The following is a 16,569-nucleotide window of genomic DNA, read 5'->3' on the forward strand; positions in this document are numbered from 1 at the left end:
AAAGAGGGAGCGAGTACAAAGACAGGGAGAGAGAAAAGAAGGAGAGAGTAAAGAAAGAGGGAGAGCGGTAAAGAAAGAGGGAGAGTGGTAAAAGCAAGAGGGAGAGAGTAAAGAAAGAGGGAGAGAGTAAAGAAGGAGAGGGTAAAGAAAGATGGAGAGAGTAAAGAGAGAGTAAAGAAAGAGGGAGAGAGTAAAGAAAGAGGGAGAGAGTAAAGAAGGAGAGGGTATAGAAAGAGGGAGAGACTTACAGAAAGAGGGAGAGAGTTACAGAAAGAGGGAGAGAGTAAAGAAAGAGGGAGAGAGTAAAGAAAGAGGGAGAGTAAAAGAAAGAGGGAGAGAGGTAAAGAAAGGGGAGAGGGTAAAGAAAGTGGGTGAGAGTAAAGAAAGAGGGAGAGAGGTAAAGAAAGAGGGAGAGTAAAGAAGGATGGGTAAAGAAAGAGGGAGAGAGTTACAGAAATAGGGAGAGAGTAAAGAAAGAAGGAGAGAGGTAAAGAAAGAGGGAGAGACTAAAGAAAGAGGGAGAGGGTAAAGAAAGAGGGAGAGATGTAAAGAAAGAGGTAGGGACTAAAGAAAGAGGGAGAGAGTAAAGAAAGAGGGAAAGACTAAAGAAAGAGGGAGAGATTAAGAAGGAGAGGGTAAAGAAAGATGGAGAGAGTAAAGAAAGAGGGAGAGAGTAAAGAAAGAGGGAGAGAGTAAAGAAGGAGAGTGTAAAGAAAGAGAGAGAGTAAAGGAGCGAGTAAAGAAAGAGGGAGAGAGAAAGAAAGAGGGAGAGAGTAAAGAAAGAGGGAGAGAGTAAAGAAAGAGGGAGAGAGTAAAAGAAAGAGGGAGAGTAAAGAATGATGGGTAAAGAGGGAGTGAGTTACAGAAAGAGGGAGAGAGTAAAAGAAAGAGGGAGAGAGGTAAAGAAAGAGGGAAAGGGTAAAGAAAGTGGTGAGAGTAAAGAAAGAGGGAGAGAGGTAAAGAAAGAGGGAGAGAGTAAAGAAAGAGGGAGAGAGGAAAAGAATGAGGGAGAGAGTAATGAAAGAGGGAGAGAGTGTAAAGAAAGAGGGAGAGGGTAAAGAAGGAGAGAGTAAAGATAGAGGGAGAGATTAAAGAAAGAGGGAGAGAGGTAAAGAAAGAGGGAGAGAGGTAAAGAAAGAGGGATAGAGAAAAGAATGAGGGAGATAGTAAAGACAGAGGGAGAGGGTACAGAAAGAGGGAGAGGGTAAAGAAAGAGGGAGAGAGTAACAGAAAGAGGGAGAGAGTAAAGAAAGAGGGAGCGAGTACAAAGACAGGGAGAGAGAAAAGAAGGAGAGAGTAAAGAAAGAGGGAGAGCGGTAAAGAAAGAGGGAGAGTGGTAAAAGCAAGAGGGAGAGAGTAAAGAGAGAGTAAAGAAAGAGGGAGAGAGTAAAGAAAGAGGGAGATAGTAAAGAAGGAGAGGGTAAAGAAAGAGGGAGAGAGTTACAGAAAGAGGGAGAGACTTACAGAAAGAGGGAGAGAGTTACAGAAAGAGGGAGAGAGTAAAGAAAGAGGTAGAGAGTAAAGAAAGAGGGAAAGAGAAAGAAAGAGGGAGAGAGTAAAGAAATAGAGAGAGTAAAGAAAGAGGGAGAGAGTAAAAGAAAGAGGGAGAGAGGTAAAGAAAGAGGGAAAGGGTAAAGAAAGTGGTGAGAGTAAAGAAAGAGGGAGAGAGGTAAAGAAAGAGGGAGAGAGTAAAGAAAGAGGGAGAGAGGAAAAGAATGAGGGAGAGAGTAATGAAAGAGGGAGAGAGTGTAAAGAAAGAGGGAGAGGGTAAAGAAGGAGAGAGTAAAGATAGAGGGAGAGATTAAAGAAAGAGGGAGAGAGGTAAAGAAAGAGGGAGAGAGGTAAAGAAAGAGGGAGAGAGTAACAGAAAGAGGGAGAGAGTAAAGAAAGAGGGAGCGAGTACAAAGACAGGGAGAGAGAAAAGAAGGAGAGAGTAAAGAAAGAGGGAGAGCGGTAAAGAAAGAGGGAGAGTGGTAAAAGCAAGAGGGAGAGAGTAAAGAAAGAGGGAGAGAGTAAAGAAGGAGAGGGTAAAGAAAGATGGAGAGAGTAAAGAGAGAGTAAAGAAAGAGGGAGAGAGTAAAGAAAGAGGGAGAGAGTAAAGAAGGAGAGGGTATAGAAAGAGGGAGAGACTTACAGAAAGAGGGAGAGAGTTACAGAAAGAGGGAGAGAGTAAAGAAAGAGGGAGAGAGTAAAGAAAGAGGGAGAGTAAAAGAAAGAGGGAGAGAGGTAAAGAAAGGGGGAGAGGGTAAAGAAAGTGGGTGAGAGTAAAGAAAGAGGGAGAGAGGTAAAGAAAGAGGGAGAGTAAAGAAGGATGGGTAAAGAAAGAGGGAGAGAGTTACAGAAATAGGGAGAGAGTAAAGAAAGAGGGAGAGAGGTAAAGAAAGAGGGAGAGACTAAAGAAAGAGGGAGAGGGTAAAGAAAGAGGGAGAGATGTAAAGAAAGAGGTAGGGACTAAAGAAAGAGGGAGAGAGTAAAGAAAGAGGGAAAGACTAAAGAAAGAGGGAGAGATTAAGAAGGAGAGGGTAAAGAAAGATGGAGAGAGTAAAGAAAGAGGGAGAGAGTAAAGAAAGAGGGAGAGAGTAAAGAAGGAGAGTGTAAAGAAAGAGGGAGAGAGGTAAAGAAAGAGAGAGAGTAAAGGAGCGAGTAAAGAAAGAGGGAGAGAGAAAGAAAGAGGGAGAGAGTAAAGAAAGAGGGAGAGAGTAAAGAAAGAGGGAGAGAGTAAAAGAAAGAGGGAGAGTAAAGAATGATGGGTAAAGAGGGAGTGAGTTACAGAAAGAGGGAGAGAGTAAAAGAAAGAGGGAGAGAGGTAAAGAAAGAGGGAAAGGGTAAAGAAAGTGGTGAGAGTAAAGAAAGAGGGAGAGAGGTAAAGAAAGAGGGAGAGAGTAAAGAAAGAGGGAGAGAGGAAAAGAATGAGGGAGAGAGTAATGAAAGAGGGAGAGAGTGTAAAGAAAGAGGGAGAGGGTAAAGAAGGAGAGAGTAAAGATAGAGGGAGAGATTAAAGAAAGAGGGAGAGAGGTAAAGAAAGAGGGAGAGAGGTAAAGAAAGAGGGATAGAGAAAAGAATGAGGGAGATAGTAAAGACAGAGGGAGAGGGTACAGAAAGAGGGAGAGGGTAAAGAAAGAGGGAGAGAGTAACAGAAAGAGGGAGAGAGTAAAGAAAGAGGGAGCGAGTACAAAGACAGGTAGAGAGAAAAGAAGGAGAGAGTAAAGAAAGAGGGAGAGCGGTAAAGAAAGAGGGAGAGTGGTAAAAGCAAGAGGGAGAGAGTAAAGAAAGAGGGAGAGAGTAAAGAAGGAGAGGGTAAAGAAAGATGGAGAGAGTAAAGAGAGAGTAAAGAAAGAGGGAGAGAGTAAAGAAAGAGGGAGAGAGTAAAGAAGGAGAGGGTATAGAAAGAGGGAGAGACTTACAGAAAGAGGGAGAGAGTTACAGAAAGAGGGAGAGAGTAAAGAAAGAGGGAGAGAGTAAAGAAAGAGGGAGAGTAAAAGAAAGAGGGAGAGAGGTAAAGAAAGGGGGAGAGGGTAAAGAAAGTGGGTGAGAGTAAAGAAAGAGGGAGAGAGGTAAAGAAAGAGGGAGAGTAAAGAAGGATGGGTAAAGAAAGAGGGAGAGAGTTACAGAAATAGGGAGAGAGTAAAGACAGAGGGAGAGAGGTAAAGAAAGAGGGAGAGACTAAAGAAAGAGGGAGAGGGTAAAGAAAGAGGGAGAGATGTAAAGAAAGAGGTAGGGACTAAAGAAAGAGGGAGAGAGTAAAGAAAGAGGGAAAGACTAAAGAAAGAGGGAGAGATTAAGAAGGAGAGGGTAAAGAAAGATGGAGAGAGTAAAGAAAGAGGGAGAGAGTAAAGAAAGAGGGAGAGAGTAAAGAAAGAGGGAGAGTAAAGAATGATGGGTAAAGAGGGAGTGAGTTACAGAAATAGGGAGAGAGTAAAGAAAGAGGGAGAGAGGTAAAGAAAGAGGGAGAGACTAAAGAAAGAGGGAGAGGGTAAAGAAAGAGGGAGAGATGTAAAGAAAGAGGGAGGGACTAAAGAAAGAGGGAGAGAGTAAAGAAAGAGGGAAAGACTAAAGAAAGAGGGAGAGATTAAAGAAGGAGAGGGTAAAGAAAGATGGAGAGAGTAAAGAAAGAGGGAGAGAGTAAAGAAAGAGGGAGAGAGTAAAGAAGGAGAGTGTAAAGAAAGAGGGAGAGCGTAAAGAAAGAGGGAGAGAGGTAAAAGCAAGAGGGAGAGAGGTAAAGAAAGAGGGAGAGAGGTAAAGAAAGAGGAGAGAGGTAAAGAAACAGGGAGAGAGTAAAGAAGGAGAGAGGTAAAGAAAGAGGGAGAGAGTAAAAGAAATAGGAAGAGAGGAAAAGAAAGAGGGAGAGAGTAAAGAAAGAGGGAGAGAGTAAAGAAAGAAAGAGGTAAAAGCAAGAGAGAGAGTAAAGAAGGAGAGTGTAAAGAAAGAGGGAGAGCGGTAAAGAAAGAGAGAGAGGTAAAGAAGAGGGAGAGGTAAAGAAGGAGAGAGGTAAAGAAAGAGGGAGAGAGTAAAGAAGGAGAGAGTAAAGAAAGAGGAAAGAGGAGGTAAAGAAGAGGGAGAGAGAGAGGGAGATAAAAGAAAGAGGGAGAGAGGAAAGAAGGACAGAGTAAAGAAAGAGGAAGCGAGGTAAAGCAAGAGGGAGAAAGTAAAGAAAGAAAGAGAGTAGGAGAGAGTAAAGAAAGAGGGAGAGGGGTAAAGAAAGAGGGAGAGAGGTAAAGAACGAGGGAGAGAGTAAAGAAGGAGAGTGTAAAGAAAGAGGGAGAGAGGTAAAGAAAGAGAGAGAGTAAAGGAGCGAAAAGAAAGAGGGAGAGAGAAAAGAAAGAGGGAGAGAGTAAAGAAAGAGGGAGAGAGTAAAGAAAGAGGGAGAGAGTAAAAGAAAGAGGGAGAGTAAAGAATGATGGGTAAAGAGGGAGTGAGTTACAGAAAGAGGGAGAGAGTAAAAGAAAGAGGGAGAGAGGTAAAGAAAGAGGGAAAGAAAGAAAGTGGTGAGAGTAAAGAAAGAGGGAGAGAGGTAAAGAAAGAGGGAGAGAGTAAAGAAAGAGGGAGAGAGGAAAAGAAATGAGGGAGAGAGTAATGAAAGAGGGAGAGAGTGTAAAGAAAGAGGGAGAGGGTAAAGAAGGAGAGAGTAAAGATAGAGGGAGAGATTAAAGAAAGAGGGAGAGAGGTAAAGAAAGAGGGAGAGAGGTAAAGAAAGAGGGATAGAGAAAAGAATGAGGGAGATAGTAAAGACAGAGGGAGAGGGTACAGAAAGAGGGAGAGGGTAAAGAAAGAGGGAGAGAGTAACAGAAAGAGGGAGAGAGTAAAGAAAGAGGGAGCGAGTACAAAGACAGGTAGAGAGAAAAGAAGGAGAGAGTAAAGAAAGAGGGAGAGCGGTAAAGAAAGAGGGAGAGTGGTAAAAGCAAGAGGGAGAGAGTAAAGAAAGAGGGAGAGAGTAAAGAAGGAGAGGGTAAAGAAAGATGGAGAGAGTAAAGAGAGAGTAAAGAAAGAGGGAGAGAGTAAAGAAAGAGGGAGAGAGTAAAGAAGGAGAGGGTATAGAAAGAGGGAGAGACTTACAGAAAGAGGGAGAGAGTTACAGAAAGAGGGAGAGAGTAAAGAAAGAGGGAGAGAGTAAAGAAAGAGGGAGAGTAAAAGAAAGAGGGAGAGAGGTAAAGAAAGGGGGAGAGGGTAAAGAAAGTGGGTGAGAGTAAAGAAAGAGGGAGAGAGGTAAAGAAAGAGGGAGAGTAAAGAAGGATGGGTAAAGAAAGAGGGAGAGAGTTACAGAAATAGGGAGAGAGTAAAGACAGAGGGAGAGAGGTAAAGAAAGAGGGAGAGACTAAAGAAAGAGGGAGAGGGTAAAGAAAGAGGGAGAGATGTAAAGAAAGAGGTAGGGACTAAAGAAAGAGGGAGAGAGTAAAGAAAGAGGGAAAGACTAAAGAAAGAGGGAGAGATTAAGAAGGAGAGGGTAAAGAAAGATGGAGAGAGTAAAGAAAGAGGGAGAGAGTAAAGAAAGAGGGAGAGAGAAAGAAAGAGGGAGAGTAAAGAATGATGGGTAAAGAGGGAGTGAGTTACAGAAATAGGGAGAGAGTAAAGAAAGAGGGAGAGAGGTAAAGAAAGAGGGAGAGACTAAAGAAAGAGGGAGAGGGTAAAGAAAGAGGGAGAGATGTAAAGAAAGAGGGAGGGACTAAAGAAAGAGGGAGAGAGTAAAGAAAGAGGGAAAGACTAAAGAAAGAGGGAGAGATTAAAGAAGGAGAGGGTAAAGAAAGATGGAGAGAGTAAAGAAAGAGGGAGAGAGTAAAGAAAGAGGGAGAGAGTAAAGAAGGAGAGTGTAAAGAAAGAGGGAGAGCGGTAAAGAAAGAGGGAGAGAGGTAAAAGCAAGAGGGAGAGAGGTAAAGAAAGAGGGAGAGAGGTAAAGAAAGAGGAAGAGAGGTAAAGAAACAGGGAGAGAGTAAAGAAGGAGAGAGGTAAAGAAAGAGGGAGAGAGTAAAGAAGGAGAGAGTAAAGAAATAGGAAGAGAGGAAAAGAAAGAGGGAGAGAGTAAAGAAAGAGGGAGAGAGTAAAGAAAGAGGGAGAGAGGTAAAAGCAAGAGGGAGAGAGTAAAGAAGGAGAGTGTAAAGAAAGAGGGAGAGCGGTAAAGAAAGAGGGAGAGAGGTAAAAGCAAGAGGGAGAGAGTAAAGAAGGAGAGAGGTAAAGAAAGAGTGAGAGAGTAAAGAAGGAGAGAGTAAAGAAAGAGGAAGGGAGGTAAAGCAAGAGGGAGAGAGTAAAGCGAGAGGGAGATAGGTAAAGAAAGAGGGAGAGAGGAAAGAAGGACAGAGTAAAGAAAGAGGAAGCGAGGTAAAGCAAGAGGGAGAAAGTAAAGAAAGAAAGAGAGTAAAGGAGAGAGTAAAGAAAGAGGGAGAGGGGTAAAGAAAGAGGGAGAGAGGTAAAGAACGAGGGAGAGAGTAAAGAAGGAGAGAGGTAAAGAAAGAGGGAGAGAGTAAAGAAGGAGAGAGTAAAGAAAGGGGAGGAGAGCTAAAGCAAGAGCGAGAGAGTAAAGAAAGAGGGAAAGAGGTAAAGAAAGAGGGAGAGAGGTAAAGAAAGAGGCAGAGGGTAAAGAAAGCGGGAGAGGGTAAAGAGAGAGTAAAGAAAGAGGGAGAGAGTAAAGAAAGAGGGAGAGAGTAAAGAAGGAGAGGGTAAAGAAAGAGGGAGAGAGTTACAGAAAGAGGGAGAGAGTAAAGAAAGAGGGAGAGAGTAAAGAAAGAGGGAGAGAGAAAGAAAGAGGGAGAGAGTAAAGAAAGAGAGAGAGTAAAGAAAGAGGTAGAGAGTAAAAGAAAGAGGGAGAGAGGTAAAGAAGGGGGAGAGGGTAAAGAAAGTGGGTGAGAGTAAAGAAAGAGGGAGAGAGGTAAAGAAAGAGGGAGAGTAAAGAAGGATGGGTAAAGAAAGAGGGAGAGAGTTACAGAAATAGGGAGAGAGTAAAGAAAGAGGGAGAGAGGTAAAGAAAGAGGGAGAGACTAAAGAAAGAGGGAGAGGGTAAAGAAAGAGGGAGAGATGTAAAGAAAGAGGGAGGGACTAAAGAAAGAGTGAGAGAGTAAAGAAAGAGGGAAAGACTAAAGAAAGAGGGAGAGATTAAGAAGGAGAGGGTAAAGAAAGATGGAGAGAGTAAAGAAAGAGGGAGAGAGTAAAGAAAGAGGGAGAGAGTAAAGAAGGAGAGTGTAAAGAAAGAGGGAGAGCGGTAAAGAAAGAGGGAGAGAGGTAAAAGCAAGAGGGAGAGAGGTAAAGAAAGAGGGAGAGAGGTAAAGAAAGAGGAAGAGAGGTAAAGAAACAGGGAGAGAGTAAAGAAGGAGAGAGGTAAAGAAAGAGGGAGAGAGTAAAGAAGGAGAGAGTAAAGAAATAGGAAGAGAGGTAAAGCAAGAGGGAGAGAGTAAAGCAAGAGGGAGAGAGGTAAAGAAAGAGGGAGAGAGGAAAGAAGGAGAGAGGTAAAGAAAGAGGGAGAGGGTAAAGAAAGTGGGTGAGAGTAAAGAAAGAGGGAGAGAGGTAAAGAAAGAGGGAGAGAGTAAAGAAAGAGGGAGAGAGGTAAAAGCAAGAGGGAGAGAGTAAAGAAGGAGAGTGTAAAGAAAGAGGGAGAGCAGTAAAGAAAGAGGGAGAGAGGTAAAAGCAAGAGGGAGAGAGTAAAGAAGGAGAGAGGTAAAGAAAGAGGGAGAGAGTAAAGAAGGAGAGAGTAAAGAAAGAGGACGGGAGGTAAAGCAAGAGGGAGAGAGTAAAGCGAGAGGGAGAGAGGTAAAGAAAGAGGGAGAGAGGAAAGAAGGAGAGAGGTAAAGAAAGAGGGAGAGAGTAAAGAAGGACAGAGTAAAGAAAGAGGAAGCGAGGTAAAGCAAGAGGGAGAAAGTAAAGAAAGAGGGAGAGAGGTAAAGAAAGAAAGAGAGTAAAGGAGAGAGTAAAGAAAGAGGGAGAGGGGTAAAGAAAGAGGGAGAGAGGTAAAGAAAGAGGGAGAGAGGTAAAGAAAGAGGGAGAGAGTAAAGAAGGAGAGAAGTAAAGAAAGAGGGAGAGAGTAAAGATGTAGAGAGTAAAGAAAGAGGAAGAGAGCTAAAGCAAGAGGGAGAGAGTAAAGAAAGAGGGAAAGAGGTAAAGAAAGAGGGAGAGAGGTAAAGAAAGAGGCAGAGGGTAAAGAAAGAGGGAGAGGGTAAAGAAAGAGGGAAAGAGTAAAGAAAGAGGGAGAGAGTAAAGAAATAGGGAGAGAGGTAAAGAAAGAGGGAGAGAGAAAGAATGAGGGAGAGAGTAAAGAAAGAGGGAGAGAGTGTAAAGAAAGAGGGAGAGGGTAAAGAAGTAGAGAGTAAAGATAGAGGGAGAGATTAAAGAAAGAGGGAGAGAGGTAAAGAAAGAGGGAGAGAGGTAACGAAAGAGGGAGAGAGAAAAGAATGAGGGAGAGAGTAAAGACAGAGGGAGAGGGTAAAGAAAGAGGGAGAGGGTAAAGAAAGAGGGAGAGAGTAACAGAAAGAGGGAGAGAGTAAAGAAAGAGGGAGAGAGTACAAAAAGAGGGAGAGAGAAAAGAAGGAGAGAGTAAAGAAAGAGGTGAGAGCGGTAAAGAAAGAGGTAGAGTGGTAAAAGCAAGAGGGAGAGAGTAAAGAAAGAGGGAGAGAGTAAAGAAGGAGAGGGCAAAGAAAGAGGGAGAGAGTAAAGAGAGAGTAAAGAAAGAGGGAGAGAGTAAAGAAAGATGGAGAGAGTAAAGAAGGAGAGGGTAAAGAAAGAGGGAGAGAGTTACAGAAAGAGGGAGAGAGTTACAGAAAGAGGGAGAGAGTAAAGAAAGAGGGAGAGAGAAAGAAAGAGGGAGAGAGTAAAGAAAGAGAGAGAGTAAAGAAAGAGGGAGAGAGTAAAAGAAAGAGGGAGAGAGGTAAAGAAAGGGGGAGAGGGAAAAGAAAGAGGGAGAGTAACGAATGATTGGTAAAGAAAGAGGGAGAGAGTTACAGAAATAGGGAGAGAGTAAAGAAAGAGGGAGAGAGGTAAAGAAAGAGGGAGAGACTAAAGAAAGAGGGAGAGGGTAAAGAAAGAGGGAGAGATGTAAAGAAAGAGGGAGGGACTAAAGAAAGAGGGAGAGTTACAGAAAGAGGGAGAGAGTAAAGAAAGAGGTCGAGGGTAAAGAAAGCGGGAGAGAGAAAGAAAGAGGGAGAGAGTAAAGAAAGAGAGAGAGTAAAGAAAGAGGGAGAGAGTAAAAGAAAGAGGGAGAGAGGTAAAGAAAGAGGGAGAGGGTAAAGAAAGTGGGTGAGAGTAAAGAAAGAGGGAGAGAGGTAAAGAAAGAGGGAGAGAGTAAAGAAAGAGGGAGAGAGGAAAAGAATGAGGGAGAGAGTAAAGAAAGAGGGAGAGGGTAAAGAAGGAGAGAGTAAAGATAGAGGGAGAGATTAAAGAAAGAGGGAGAGAGGTAAAGAAAGAGGGAGAGAGGTAAAGAAAGAGGGAGAGAGAAAAGAATGAGGGAGATAGTAAAGACAGAGGGAGAGGGTAAAGAAAGAGGGAGAGGGTAAAGAAAGAGGGAGAGAGTAACAGAAAGAGGGAGAGAGTAAAGAAAGAGGGAGAGAGTACAAAAAGAGGGAGAGAGAAAGAAGGAGAGAGTAAAGAAAGAGGGAGAGCGGCAAAGAAAGAGGGAGAGTGGTAAAAGCAAGAGGGAGAGAGTAAAGAAAGAGGGAGAGAGTAAAGAAGGAGAGGGTAAAGAAAGAAAGAGAGAGTAAAGAGAGAGTAAAGAAAGAGGGAGAGAGTAAAGAAAGAGGGAGAGAGTAAAGAAGGAGAGGGTAAAGAAAGAGGGAGAGAGTTACAGAAAGAGGGAGAGAGTTACAGAAAGAGGGAGAGAGTAAAGAAAGAGGGAGAGAGAAAGAGGGAGGGAGAGAGTAAAGAAAGAGAGAGAGTAAAGAAAGAGGGAGAGAGTAAAAGAAAGAGGGAGAGAGGTAAAGAAAGGGGGAGAGGGTAAAGAAAGTGAGGGTAAAGAAGAGTAGGACAGAGTAAAGAAGGATTGGTAAAGAAAGAGGGAGAGAGTAAAGAAAGGGGACGAGAGGTAAAGCAAGAGGGAGAGAGTAAAGAAAGAGGCAGAGAGGTAGAGAGGTAAAGAAAGAGGGAGAGAGTAAAGAAGGAGAGAGGTAAAGAAAGAGGGAGAGAGTAAAGAAGGACAGATTAAAGAAAGAGCAAGCGAGGTAAAGCAAGAGGGAGAGAAATAAAGAGAGAGAGTAAAGGAGAGAGTAAAGAAAGTGTGAGTGAGTAAAGAAAGAGGGAGAGAAAATTGTCCGTGGGATTCAGTCAGGTTTTTAACCTAATGGTGCTGAGAGTTGTGCTGAGAGTTGTGCTGGTGCTGATAGTAGAACGCACAATGTTCAATTTCGAAATTTGGTAGTGCATGGGCAGTTTTTCTCTCGCAATGTCCTTCACTGACAGACCTATTCTTAACCTGCGATAAATGTCCAGTTGATTAACTACTGGCCATGTTAGCTAGATGGGTAAATTAGGCTAACTAGCTATCTAAATATTGTAGTTATGGCCAAATTATGTTCCCAGGGGCTTCGATCCCCAGGGGGAACCCATTGATTTTGCTGAGTCACTCAGGTATCAATGCACACATAAGACATGGCAAAATTTGTAATATTGCAGGAACTTAGCTTTAAAACTGCTCCCTTTTCTCTCTGCCCAATGGCAAAATGTGTAGAATTTTAGGAAAATAGCTTTACAATTGCTCGTTTTTCTCTCTGCCCGATGGCAAAATGTGTAGAATTTTACGAAATGATCTTTGAAACTGCTCCATTTTCTCTCCGCCCGATGACAAAATGTGTAGAATTGCATGGAATGAGCTTAAAAACGGCAACATTTTCCCTCCGCCAACAAGAGTGGTTGGAACAGTTTGAACAGTTTGGGGTCACAGTGGTCGAGATTTGTTACTATGCCGATAACCTTTGCCATCTAAGAAATATGTGTGATCTGACCTTCTCAAATAGTAGTTGAGTACCCCTGCTCTAGAAGGAAACAGCACTGTGGAAGCGAGCAGTGATAGATACATTCATAAAGCACATTCCCTATTGTCTTCCTGTCTGAGAGTATAGTATAGTTCTACCCCTCCACATCCTGTCCGGTTTAAACGTCCTCATATACAATGTCCCTGTATACAAATTCCATGGGCACGTGACTATCCACGTATGGACACTCTATTAGTAAAGAACTGTGTTCTGATATGGACACCGTATGGAAATACAACTTTCATGGAAGTGTGACTGTCCTAATATGGACACCATATCAGCATACAAATGCCATGGACATGACTGTTCTACTATGGACAACCGTATGAGTATACAACTTCCATGGACGTGTGAATCTGATATCGACAACATAATATAAAGACCATTGAGCCAGGCCCTCAGCTACTCACAGGCAGTGGACCACGGTGCGTCCGTCTCCCCCGTCGTACTGCTCCTGCCACTTGGCCAGACGTCTCACCAGCTGCAAGATGGAGCGCTTGGACAGGGGCGTGTCCCGATAGGCCGGCCAGCCGATGAACTGGAAATGCTGCACCAAACGGTAGCCATCCTGGGGCTGCCAAAGAATCCTAAATTAATGCCATTATCATCATCGTTGTTGTGGTCAACATCATCATCATGGACAACATGCCAGATAGTATCCTTATCATCCTTAGCACAATCATCAACCACTAGCAAGCTAATCTTCCTCCTCATTATAACCATCATCAAAATTGGTAGATGGACTTTGCCAATTTGAAGGGGGATCAAGTTTACCTCTGTGTCCACTGCAAACATAAACCACTCAGCCACTCAAGTCATTAATGAACTGCTGACGCACTGAGCTCCTCATCAGAAGCACATCTATTCCCAGTGTATTTGGACTCAACTTTCCTTCCCTTAGCCAGAGCAGAGCCAACAAGCCAACGAATGGCAACCACAACAAAGACGTTATCTGGCTCCATGCCCAAGCTGGGACCAAGGGAGAGGCTAATTTTGTCGTACAGGAGCCGTGTCATGTGCTTCTCACGGTAGCGATGGAACCATTTCATGGTAAATTGGAGACGCCACCCCTGTGGATTTTTGCACCATCACGGAGCTAAGTGTTGATTAGCTGCCTGGCGAAGCCTGCCGTCTCCACTGGTTAAAGCGGGGGGCCATGAGCAAGCAAGAGGGAGAGGAGAGAGAAAGGAGTAACCGAGTGCCACAAACACAGGGATTCAAGTGGCAGTGTTTTAATGGTGTCTAATGAGTATTAGTGTAAATAAAGCCCCTCCAATGGAACCAGTCTGAACCAGCCATGGTGCTGCCAGGCTTGGCCTGTCTGTTAGCGCCATCCCAATTGGCAGACCCGGGTTCAGATACTATTGGAAATCTTTCATAGGCTTTGAGCGTTTTCTTTAGCTTCCTTGGAGTGCCAAATAGATTTGGTTTTCACTTTTGGGACTTCTCTATTTGCTCCATTTTGCCAGGCAAGCTCATTCAAACACAGCTGGAGTATTATAAATGATTTGGTATAGTATCTTAACCCAGGTCTGACATGGGTATGTGGTGTGCATGGCACAAGCAATTAGGTTGACATTTGAAGGAGTCTAACTGACAAGACAGTGTCCTAGCAATATATACAACAGTGTTGTAGGAGTGGAGGCAAGACAAATGTACAGTAGTACATCTGGCATCTTAGCATCTGTTTCTTTTTTATGCTGGTCTGTGACCTATGGGATGTAATACAGTTTGTGACCTATGAGAGAAAACGAGCAGAACCATATAAAGTCCTACAGCCATAGATTCTAGTTTCTATGACTGTGATAATAATAAGTCACATATACAGTGTTCCCTATACATTTTAAAACCTGGTTTGCCACCATACTTTCTTTATTGTGATACAGACCCTGGCCATGTTGCAGATCCTGAAGATGCGATTGATGATGTCTTCATCGATGTCGGCTGAGATGAACTCCACCTGGACGGGGCCGTAGCAGCAGGAGCTCTTCTCGGGCCAGTACTGCATGCAAAGCTAGGGAGAAAAGAGGGAGTTAGCCATAGAAATATAATTATTTCTTCCTGCTTTATACATTTAATATGACCACCGGTGCACCAATCACAGAAAATGTACTTGACTGGGAATGCTGTTGTGGACACTGTTGTTGAAATAGAGTATTCTACCCATTGGAAAGTACTGAAAACATTAAATAAACTACACATTTGCTTTGGCCATTTGAACAAAGCCATCTGCAACTCACCATTATTGACTTCAAATGCAAGGTCATACAAGTACGAGAAAAGAAAAACATTGCTAACATGCTGGGTGGAATCATGCTGGGTGGAATCAATGCACACACAGCAAAAGCCTTGACCATATTAGCCTCTGCACGGTACACCTACAGCTAAGGGCCATGATGGGCTATCCTCCAGTCTAGTACTTTTGAAAGGCTCCAACCTCTTAAAACGAGTTCACCCTCACGTCAATAGGCCTTTACTGGGCTTCAATCTAGGTGTCTGTCTGAGGGTTCTGGCAGCTATGTCGGATACAGCTACAGCTCGGCATTTAACACCATAGTACCCTCCAAGCTCGTCATCAAGCTCGAGACCCTGGGTCTCGACCCCGCCCTGTGCAACTGGGTACTGGACTTCCTGACGGGCCGCCCCCAGGTGGTGAGGGTAGGCAACAACATCTCCACCCCGCTGATCCTCAACACTGGGGCCCCACAAGGGTGCGTTCTGAGCCCTCTCCTGTACTCCCTGTTCACCCACGACTGTGCGGCAACGCACGCCTCCAACTCAATCATCAAGTTTGCGGACGACACAACAGTGGTAGGCTTGATTACCAACAACGACGAGACGGCCTACAGGGAGGAGGTGAGGGCCTTCGGAGTGTGGTGTCAGGACAATAACCTCACACTCAACGTCAACAAAACTAAGGAGATGACTGTGGACTTCAGGAAACAGCAGAGGGAACACCCCCCTATCCACATCGATGGAACAGTAGTGGAGAGGGTAGTAAGTTTTAAGTTCCTCGGCATACACATCACAGACAAACTAAATTGGTCCACTCACACAGATAGCATCGTGAAGAAGGCACAGCAGCGCCTCTTCAACCTCAGGAGGCTGAAGAAATTCGGCTTGTCACCAAAAACACTCACAAACTTCTACAGATGCACAATCGAGAGCATCCTGGCGGGCTGTATCACTGCCTGGTACGGCAACTGCTCCGCCCACAACCGTAAGGCTCTCCAGAGGGTAGTGAGGTCTGCACAACGTATCACCGGGGGCAAACTTCCTGCCCTCCAGGACACCTACACCACCCGATGTTACAGGAAGGCCATAAAGATCATTAAGGACAACACCCACCCGAGCCACTGCCTGTTCACCCCGCTATCATCCAGAAGGCGAGATCAGTACAGGTGCATCAAAGCTGGGACCGAGAGACTGAAAAACAGCTTCTATCTCAAGGCCATCAGACTGTTAAACAGCAACCACTAACATTGAGTGGCTGCTGCCAACACACTGACTCAACTCCAGCCACTTCAATAATGGGAATTGATAGGAAAGGATGTAAAATATATCACTATCCACTTTAAACAATGCTACCTAATATAATGTTTACATACCCTACATTATTCATCTCATATGTATACGTAAATACTGTACTCTATCATCTACTGCATCCTTATGTAATACATGTATCACTAGCCACTTTAACTATGCCACTTTGTTTACATACTCATCTCATATGTATATACTGTACTCGATGCCATCTACTGTATCTTGCCTATGCTGCTCTGCACCATCACTCATTCATATCTTTATGCACATATTCTTTATCCCCTTACACTGTGTATAAGATATTAGTTTTGGAATTGTTAGTTAGATTACTTGTTGGTTATTACTGCATTGTCGGAACTGGAAGCACAAGCATTTCGCTACACTCGCATTAACATCTGCTAACCATGTGTATGTGACAAATAAAATTTGATTTGATTTGATAGTTAAAACCCTGGCGCAGAAAGGAGTAGCTTATCCTGCCCTATAAAACTGTATGTGTGAGACCCGGAGGAGGAGATGACAATGGAGGAATAGAGAGATTGATGGAGATGAACAGAGAACAATAGAGCATGTGTAAGACCCCCACGGCAGACCGATAGTCAAAGAGATAAGCAAAGTCACTGTGTGTTTATGTGTCTACGTGTGTGCATGCGTATGTTTACATGCACATACTGTATATGTGTGTGCGCACATGCCTGTGTGTATGCGAACCCAGAGGGTGAACAATACACACCTGCGCTGCATCCATCTCGTTGAGCATGACTATCGAGGAGCAGTTGTAGTCGAAGACCAGCCTCCAGAAGTCGGCGGCCGTGTTGGGCAGTGGGTGCTGGGTTACGATGAAGGCTGCTGGCTGTTTATGGCTCTGTAAAAAAAATCAATAACACAGCACTTCAGCCCTCAGTAGAGAAGGTGAGAGAGACAAAGAGAGAAAGAGAGAGGGACTCCAATGCCTGATCAACTCAAGGCGAAGGACAAAGAGCCAAACCAGGCGGACTCCCACGGACAGTGTTAACCTTGCGCCGTAATGCATTGACAAGAGAAATCCAGCTACAGATCATTATGCTGCTGCCAGGCAGGCCGGGTCTGGGAAAGGCACCGCTGGCTTTATTTAGCTCCACCTCTGTACTTGTTATTGTCTGCCGTTGTTGTCTTATCAGCTCTGTGTAGCTTATCTGGATCTATGTCAGTAGAGGCTCCTCAGAGGAGCATCCTCCTCGCAAATTTCTGTTTTTTTATAGAAACATTTCAACAAATTATCCTTTTTAGATAAATATATATATTCACATGACACCAAATAATTGACTAAAACACTCTGTTCTGCAATGAAGTAGCCTCTGCAGAACTCTGTAGAGTAGCACCATGGCGTAACTTCTGCCCTCATCTGGGTACATTGACTTCAATACAAACCTAGGAGGCTCATGCTTCTCACCCCCTTCCATAGACTTACACAGTAATTATGACAACTTCCGGAGGATGTCCTCCAACCTATCAGAGCTCTTGTAGCATGAACTGACAAGTTGTTCACTCAATAAAAGGATTAGACATTGAATCTACTACTGAAAGCATAAGTTAGAGCTAGCTAGCA

At 43.9% G+C, this 16,569-nt stretch overlaps 1 protein-coding gene across 1 annotated transcript in view; it reads right to left on the reverse strand.

Annotated features, from left to right (window-relative positions):
• LOC135542364 (receptor-type tyrosine-protein phosphatase T-like) overlaps nucleotides 1–16,569 on the reverse strand; it is a 553,030-nt gene that overhangs the window by 45,337 nt on the left and 491,124 nt on the right. Inside the window, exons 27-29 of the mRNA XM_064969287.1 lie at nucleotides 15,715–15,846; nucleotides 13,327–13,452; nucleotides 11,849–12,012 (exon numbers count right to left, since the gene is read on the reverse strand). Of these exons, the coding sequence (XP_064825359.1) occupies nucleotides 11,849–12,012; nucleotides 13,327–13,452; nucleotides 15,715–15,846 (422 nt within the window). The remainder of the gene's footprint in view (nucleotides 1–11,848; nucleotides 12,013–13,326; nucleotides 13,453–15,714; nucleotides 15,847–16,569) is intronic.

Source organism: Oncorhynchus masou, chromosome 6 (assembly GCF_036934945.1).
Source record: "Oncorhynchus masou masou isolate Uvic2021 chromosome 6, UVic_Omas_1.1, whole genome shotgun sequence".
Lineage (NCBI taxonomy): Eukaryota > Metazoa > Chordata > Actinopteri > Salmoniformes > Salmonidae > Oncorhynchus > Oncorhynchus masou.